General features: G+C 40.9%; 1 protein-coding gene across 3 annotated transcripts in view; it reads right to left on the bottom strand.

Moving 5' to 3' along the window:
• GAREM1 (GRB2 associated regulator of MAPK1 subtype 1) overlaps positions 1-9,156 on the bottom strand; it is a 204,256-nt gene extending 195,100 nt beyond the window's left edge. For 2 of the 3 annotated variants that reach the window (XM_017874077.1, XM_017874078.1), the window contains exon 1: positions 8,949-9,156. In XM_017874077.1, the coding sequence (XP_017729566.1) occupies positions 8,949-9,069 (121 nt within the window). In that variant the 5' untranslated portion in view covers positions 9,070-9,156. The remainder of the gene's footprint in view (positions 1-8,948) is intronic. The other variant, XM_017874079.1, reaches the window with a different exon arrangement.
• Positions 9,157-9,162: the final 6 nt, after the last annotated feature.

The following is a 9,162-nucleotide window of genomic DNA, read 5'->3' as shown; positions in this document are numbered from 1 at the left end:
GGGGGGGGGAGGGGTTTTTTTTTTTTTTTTTTTTTGTCTTTTCTTTTCTTTGAGACGGAGTCTTGCTCTGTCGCCCAAGCTGGAGCGCAGTGGCGCGATCTTGGCTCACTACAAGGTCCGCCTCTGGGGTTCACGCCATTCTGCCGCCTCAGCCTCCCGAGTAGCTGGGACTACAGGCGCCCGCCACTACGCCCGGCTAATTTTTTCTGTATTTTTAAGTAGAGACGGGGTTTCAACGTGTTAGCCAGGATGGTCTCGATCTCCTGACCTCGTGATCCGCCCGCCTAGGCCTCCCAAAGTGCTGGGATTAAGGCGTGAGCCACCGGACCCGGGCTAGGGGAGGCTTTTCATGTGGAAAGGTCTAAAAGAATTCATCCTGCCAGGGGTGTTGCTCATACCTGTAATCCCAGCACTTTGGGAGATCAAAGCAGGCAGATGGCTCTATCTCAGGAGTTCAAGACCAGTCTGGACTACATGGCAAAACCCCATTTCCATAAAAAATACAAAAATTAGCAGGGTGTGGTGGCAAGTGCCTGTAGTTCCACTTACTCAGGAAGCTGAGGTGGAAGGATCACTTGAGCCTGGGAGTTCAAGGCTGCAGTGAGCCATGATCGCACCACTGCACTCCAATCTGAGGGACAGAGCAAGATTCTGTCTCAAAAAATAAATAAATAAATAAATAAATAAATAAATAAATAAATAATATTTTAGCAGGTATTTGTATTTTACAAAAACTACATAAACCAGAAATAAAAGTTACTTTTCCCATGGCATATCATAGCTGGTGTTCTTAAGATTGACAGTCCTGCTGAAGATGAGTGGGGAGTTTATGAGTCGTCCTAGAACCAGCAGCTCAGTAAGTGAAAAGACAGATACCTCAGGAATCTCAAACAAAAATAAACGAGTTTACAAGCTGGTCCACAAGAACCTGCTATTTCAGTAAGGCGGCCAATGAGTGAAAGAGACTAAAATACTCCCTCTTTAAACTATAATGCAGTTGATCACAACAGTCAAACCAGTTTTCCTTTCAGAAATGAACTGAGTGTCTTAAGATTTTTACTGACAATGTGGATACTCATTTCAGTTAAGACTTATTTCCTTTGGATATATACCTAGTAGTGGGATTGCTGAGTCACAAGATAATTCTATTTTGAATTTTTGGAGGAACCTCCATACTGTTTTCCATAATGGCTTTATTAATTGAAATTTACACTCTTACATTCCCACCAACAGTATGTCAAGGTTCCCTTTTCTCCACATCTTCGCCAACATTACCTTTTGTCTTTTTGATATCTTGTCTTTTTGCCATTCTATCTAGAGTAACATGAGATCTCACTGCGACTTCGATTTGCCATCCCTGATTAATGACGGATATTGACCATTTTTTTCATATACCTATAAGCCATTTGTTTGCCTTCTTTTGAGAAATGTCTATCAAGGTCTTTTGCCCATTTTAAATAGGATTGTTTGTCTTTTTGCTATGCAGTTGAGTTCCCTGCACTCTGGATATTAACATCTTGTCAGATACATAGTCTGCAAATATTTTCTCCTATTCTGCAAGGTGCCTTTTTGCTCTGTTGTCTCCTTTGTCATGCAGAAGCCTTTTAGTTTGATGTAATCCCATTTGTCTATTTTTGCTTTTGTTACCTATATATTTAGGTCTTATTCAAAAAATCCTTGCCTAGTCCAACGTCATAAAGTGTTTCTACTATGTTTTCTTCCATGAGTAGTTTCATAGTTTCTGGTCTAACATTTAAGTCTTTAATCCATTTTGAGTTGATTTTTATATATGGCATTAAATAGGGGTTCAGTAATAGATGATAGATAGCGGTCCAGCAATCCCACTATGGAGTATATACAAAAAGGACATGAAATCAGCATGTAGTGAATATAACAGTGGCTACCAGAGACTGGGGCGGGCAGAGAAAAGCAGGGCAATTGGGGGAGGGTGGCCATTGGGTACAATGTTACAATTAAATGAAAGGAAGAATAAGTGGGGTGACTACAGTCAACAATAGGGTATTGTATATCTCAATTTAAGTGGAAGAGAGGATTTTATATGTTCCCACCACAAAAAAAAAAAAAGATAAATATTTGAGGTGATGGATAGGCTAATTAGCCTGATTTGATCATTACATAATGTGTACATATATTGAAACACCACATTGTACTCCATAAATATGTATTAATATAATGATTGTGTCAATTAAAAAGTTATACTTCTTAACTAGAATACGTAAATATTCACCTTACATTCAAGATACTTGCTTTCCTTTCTAAATAGATATTACAGTACTGTTCTCTGGAAAAAAAATAAGACTTTCAAAACAGCCATCTTACTTGAAAAAAAAGACACTGGAAGAGCTATCTGCAAATCTTGTCCTGTGGGTCTATGTTTGTCACTGTCCACTGCCTGCTACAATGTCCTCTCTTGTTCTTTTCTCATCATTTTTAGGCACAGCCAATAGTCAGAATAGGTGAAAACTGGAAGAAAGTGAAAGTACACCATATATCAATGAATATTAAAGACACTTTTTAAAATCACTCACTTTATGTATAACATTATAGTAGGCACCTCTTTCCTGCAAACCATTATACAACTATAGTTAAAAACAAATGATCATCCATCAGTGAATATAATGATGAGTACATGGTAAAAAAAAAAAAAAAAAAAAAGCTGGGCGCAGTGGCTCATGACTGCAATCCCAGTACTTTGGGAAGCCAAGGTGGGCAGATCATTTGAGGTCAGGAGTTCAAGACCAGTCTGGCCAACATGGTGAAACCCCATCTCTACTAAAAATACAAAAATTAGTTGGGCATGGTGGCGCATGCCTGTAATCCCAGCTACTCGGGAGGCTGAAGCAGGAGAATTGCTTGAACCCAGGAGAAGGAAGTTATAGTGAGCCAAGACTGAGCCACTGCACTCCAGGCTGGGCGACACAAAAAAAAAAAAAAAAAAAAAAGATACAAATGTCTAAGCTCATTATTTTGGTACCATTTGATAAAACTCACCTGTGATTCTGGATTAAATTAAAAGTTCCTGGCCTAATGTGGTGGCTCAGGCCTATATAGTCCCAGGTACCTGAGAGGCTGACGCCAGAGGATCATCTGAGCCCAGGAGTTTGATGGCAACCTGAGCCACATAACGTGAACCCATCCCTTTTTTTAAAAAAGAAAAGTTCCTTTCCTAACTCCTCCAGTCCCTCCGAAGGCCAATCTTGGTTAGATTAGTGAGTTTATAACACTTTCTGTCTGATAAAGACCTTTTGCCACCTTTTTCTAACCTGTGGATTACTACGTCAGTAACCTGGAATACTCAAATGGAAACACACTCAAGTCACTCAGAGCATTTCTCTCAGCTGCTTCTTCTGTACAAAGACAATAAAAGCTGCTGCTGCCTGAATGATATGCTATACTCTGAAACCTCCCTCAACTGATCTGTAGCTCTACCACAGCTATCTCACACATGTATCTGACATACAATGCTGCATTTAATTCCTATAATAAGTAGATGCACAAGAATGTAAGCTCCACAAAGACATTTCTGTCTGATTTGTTCAGTGCTGTAGTCCCAACACCTGTAACAGGGCTTGTCACATAGTAGGGACTTAATAAGTGTTAGCTGACTTAATACACAATTTACTGAATGAAGAATATGGGCAAGTATAATGTCCAGTTTTTCTACATGGGAAAACTACAAATCAAAGGGGTTGCAAGACCTGACCAAGATCACATGACTATGAAATGGCAGTACCTCTAACAGAACGAAGGTCTCTTGGCTTCAAATCCAGCATTCTTTAAACTACCATTCCCCCCACCCTGGCCATGTGTACTCTCTTAAAATACAGAACGCCAGGAGAAATGAAGCCACAAGATAAACACAGAATACCTTCCAAGAGCAAAACTAAGTTACTATGGGAAAAAGAAAAGAAAAGAAAAAGACATCAATTACAAAGTAGATTTTGAGAATTTACATCAATTTCAGTGATAAAACACAGATCTGAGAAAGATCTTTGACATTTACAGACACTTGGAGCCTCCCTGGGGCCTAAGTGTCCATGCTTTTGCTCCTAGAGGCCGGTAAATGATAAAGCTGCAGAAGCCTCTGAGCGCAAAGCAAGGACCAAAGTTCCCACAGTCCCAACAAATCCGGGACTTAGAATCCGATCTGATTCCTACACACAGGACAAAGAGATGGTCACTGCTCCTGTTCTACCTACTTAGCAGTTTCCTACTCCTACCACCTTCTCTTCTTCTCTCTCCCTGCCTTTCCATACAGCCTTGGTCTTCCTTTTCCTTTCAGCAAACAGGGCCATTAATACATCTTTTACTGTGCTAGACCAGCATTCTTTAAACTGGGGTACATGTCTGAGGCAAAGCTAACGCTTCCCAAGGGTCTCATCATCACAACTGTAAAGGAATCAGTTTCTATATTCGAAATTTCCAAAAGTACTCTTGCTTAAAAATTAATGGGCTTGGGTCCACAATGGCATTGGACACTGTGATGGAAGGAAGCTATCATTCACCATCCCCCCTTCACAATGGTTCTTCAACCACTTTACAAAAGTAATACACCTGTATTACTTTCTCTATATCTTTCTAAGATGCACTGCCCAAAGGTGCAAAGACCTTGGGCAGAGAAACAAACAAAGGAACAAAAATATTGATTCATGTTGCAGGGTGAAAGCCTCTAGTATTTAGGTAACAACTATTTCTGTTAAGTCAGTTTATTTCCAATTCTTTGTTTTAAAAAACAACCAGAAATCATTAAATATGGAAAGTCTTATGATCAAAATAAATACGAAATACTGGATTTCAATTTATATACTTTTTTTTAAGTTACAGAGAGTATGGCAGAGTGATCAACAGAACACTTTCAAGCATAAAAATATATTACACTGAGAGAGAATTCTATACAGTGGAAGGGAAATGGCGTAAGAATTTAAAGAGATAAAGAAAAGATGTAAAATGTTTAACTTTCGAAAGATTGATTCTTGAATCTCATGAATTTTTTAGACAAATGATATTGGAAATCAAATATATATTTGACTAGAGTTTTTAGAATGACGTAATACTTTAAAATATTAAGTTACAATATGCTGAGAAATTACATCCCCTGGAAGTATTTAAACTTAGGATGAAAAGTTTTAGCATTTAACTGAAGAATATGCTTAGGGACAGAGTTTCACCAAATCTTTTAGGAGGCACAGAAGCAAAAAAGTTGTAAGAATGCTACTCTAATACAAGCCTTCAGGGTCTACCCAAGATGAAATGAGGAGGAGAGAGAAAATGAACAATTTCCCACCTATCCAGTTTTGAGTGAGGATGGCTGGGGGTGGAGTGAAGATTAGTATTTTCTCCATCCTCTCCTTGGTCCTAAGTACATTTGCTGAACCCAGTTCTACAGCCAACAGTTTATAAGACTGATATCAATCAGTTTAAATATCTGATCTTAACTGTACTGCTGACTGGGCTTAGACCTCAGCTGATGAGATGTATCTCATCAAATCTCCCAAGGAGAACTGCTAGAGTACCTTTCTTTCGGTTCTCCAGAAAAACTTATGGGGCAATATTTATAAAGGCTCACTTATTTTGTATTTATCTTATCATACAAAGGCAAATTTCACCATCAAGGATGTAATATTGGACACACCTATCTACCTGGCACTTCAGGAGTGGCACATATAATACAAAGAATTGGAGAGTTCTTTACATATCGTGTAGTGAATATTCTAGGGATGGCAAATGTCCTGAAGAGTCATCTCAACAGACACATCTACATTACTAGGCCCTCGAACCCCAATGTTTTCCTTTTTTTCTCCTGTTCTGTAACCTCTTCTTCCCCACTGCCTCTTGCCTCTTTTCAGCCACTCCTTTGGGAAGCAGAAAGTCGTATATATGATGGATGAGGCCAGCACTTAATTTGGTATCTACACTGTTTTTAAAATATTGACTTTCCAGTCCTCAAGCTCTCAGAGACACAGTGAACTTATTTAGAGCAGATGTCAGAACAACTTCAACCCTTCTCTCCTTTAGTATAAGGAGGTAGCCCAGTTTGAGATAAGAGGTCAGTCTTCAGAGTCAGAAGGTCGGCTGGAAATTCCACTTCACCATTTACTAGGTACCAGTCTTCAGGCAAGTCAATTTCTCTGACTCTTAGGTTTCCGACGTTCTTAAAAACTGTGTTGCTGAGGATGTGAGACAATATATATTATGCATCTAGAAATGTACCAGCCCATAGTAGGCTTTTGATAATCAATAGTTGTGAAATTAGATTTTTTTAATGTTCTTTAAAAAGTATTTAAAATTAGCCAATCATTTCCTCTTGGCATAATGTCAACTACTGGCATGTTTTTCAATTTTGTTCTAGTCTCTTTAAAAACAAGTGATTTGGAAAATGACTACCTTTCATGTCTAAGTATAGGGTGGGCGTGTGCGATGTAAAATGTACCTGCAGTACTAAAACTGGGGAAAAAGCAAACACAGGATGAGGACAGCACAAAACTTAAGATTTCACCTATAACATTTATAAATATGCCAGCATATCCTCAACCTGTCCTAAACTGTGTGAAACATGTTTAAAAACATGCACAGAATCTACAATTGACTCTTTTAAAGTCTACCCAAATTAAACTGCTAAAACAACACTTTTCCCAATCAAATTAGCAGACAATTTTTTTGTAAATACTTAGTATTTTCAGGATGTGGGCAGACTGATACTACCACAATGCTCACGTTGGTGTAAATGAGGATTTCCTTTAGTCTCTAAAGCAATTTGACAATGGGTATCAAGGATTTTAATAGTACTGACATGCTTGTTCAGCAAAGCAGAAATATATTCTAACCAAAAAACTCCCAGATGTATGTACAAGAGTATTCATTATACCACAATTTTTAATAGAACAAAATGATATAGCTTAAGAATGTCCACAACAGGGGGTGAAATTACATGGTATAGCTTAGTCCATGGACTCTTTGGCAGTTATTAAAATCATGTTAACAAAATGTTTAAATGAGATGAGACTGTTAAGTGAAAGAAGCAAGTTATAAAGCAGTATCTGGCAATGATTCCAAATTTGTATGTGCCACTATGATTCTCAAGTGGCAATAAGGAAATAAGAGAAATTTACAATGAAAAATTGGAATTACATGTAGTGATCAAAATCCATTCCACAGCTTGAAAGGACACAGTGTTAAGACTCACTACCCACGTCCTCATTTTAGAAAGAAGTGTGGGATGAGTACACTGCTGATTCAGATCCTTTTTATGAATGGCAGGGATAGAAAAGTGGGAAATAAAACTAAAAGTCATGTCTGAAAGTGATATTCCGCCCCTTTAAACTTTCAGTTTAATGAAGTTTTTGAGTGACTTTTATACCACATGCAGCAATGCTCTCTGCCTAGCTACCAAATTTGGCAGTGTGCAGAGATGAGAGAAGGTAGGAAAAGGTAAGGACTCACAACCTTCCAATATACACAATTTTGGAGGAGGAAATGAAACGTTGGGAATACACACACACACACCAATTCAGGTCTGCAGATGCTATTTAAAGCACACAACATTTTCCCACCCCCACTCTAAGCAGAAACGCCTCAACACACCACCTGTGTGTCCCGCCCAATCCCCCGCTCTGCTTCAACAGCTACTGTGATCTGCACTTCATTACTAGTTTTAAAACTTCCAGCTTATTTCCGATGCACCCTACTACTACCAACAATCAAACCAGGATAGCAAGCAAGCCAAGGCTGTTTTCCAGCTTTCACGAAGTTTCCTGCATTTATTTTTCACATCGGATATACAAATGTCTAATCAAACCCCACAGACAAGAAACAGAATAAAAACTCCTTTGTATATGTATACATCTCATGTTACCCACTCTTTTACCCTAGGAAACAAGGAGTAACCCTAGTGCCTGTGACTCGAAATGACATCTTTCTGCTTAGTGTTCTTCTGACCTGGCCTGTGCAGCCACAGCTCTGCCTGCCTGTCTGCCAGCCTGGGCCCGGGTACTTCCACAGCTGGGCTGGCTTCTTTCTGCAAACAATCTAAAATCGCACGAAGCCAAAGCCCACTGAAGTTCTGATGAAAACAAGAGAAGCCCAAACACACCTAAACTGCCACCTTACATGTCATCACTCTCAAACTGAAAGGTACTTGCTTGACAGTATGCGCAACGATGTGTTTGCAGCTGTCACACCGCAGAATAAACAGTTGGGGGAAGGAGTTGGGTGGGTTTCTGGTGGTCAGTTTCAGGAAATACACCCTTGTTAGTTCTGAGCTCAGGTTCCAAATCAATATGTTTTGGTGACTTATTTTTTTTTTTCCAGGCTGGAAATGCGCTAACCTAATAATTAACCTTAAGCATACCATCACTTCTGCTAAAAACATTTTCTACACACAGACCTAAATTACTTTCGGTTGGGTTAAACAAAACAGACAAGCGGGAATACAAGGTCCCTGAGAAACATGATCCTTTTCAATGGTCACCCTGGAGCTTTTCCTCTTAAATCTGTTTGGCAGGGGATGGGGGAGACAGGGAGGAGAGCACCCAAATTCAGATGCCACCCAGGGCACAATGATAGTCTCAAGAAAGTTGCCTAAGATAACTCTTCAGGGTTTCCCTAGTTGAGTAATTCTTGCAGGCGGGTGGGGAGGGATCGCTGGCGTCCAAAATTACGATCTGCAGAGGTCTCCCTATGTTGACCTTTTTTTTTCAGGGCGTCCTTTTTAATTATACTGCAAGGACTCTGATTTCCACCTCCCTGTCTGCTGCTGGGGGGAGTTGAGAGTAACGCGCCAGGGCTGCGGCAGCCGCTCGGGCCAACTCCGGCGCTCGGGGGCGGGCAGCCCACTCCCCTCGGGTCCCACCCTCTCCAGCACACGCGCGCACACCCGCGTGGAGACGGCTGTCCTCGCCTGTCTGCCCCGCGCCCCAGCTGGGACTCACCGTTGTCCAACCGCGCGATCTGGGGCAGCCGGTAAGTGCTGACCAGGAGGTCAAGCGGCACGGCCACCGAGCTCCACTTCACATCCTTGAGGCTGCAGCCCAGCGAGGGCGCCGGGTCCATCTCCCCCGCCGCCGCCGCCGGCACCACCCGCGCCTCAGCGGCCGCCGCTGCTCGCGTTCGCGGTCTGGGGCGCGCGGGAGGAGCCGGGCAGCT

Source organism: Rhinopithecus bieti, unplaced genomic scaffold, assembly GCF_001698545.2.
Source record: "Rhinopithecus bieti isolate Rb0 unplaced genomic scaffold, ASM169854v2 scaffold_5260, whole genome shotgun sequence".
Classification (NCBI taxonomy): Eukaryota; Metazoa; Chordata; class Mammalia; order Primates; family Cercopithecidae; genus Rhinopithecus; species Rhinopithecus bieti.
The sequence above is the reverse complement of the archived record's forward strand: the minus strand, read 5'-3'. Positions and strand labels throughout refer to the sequence as shown.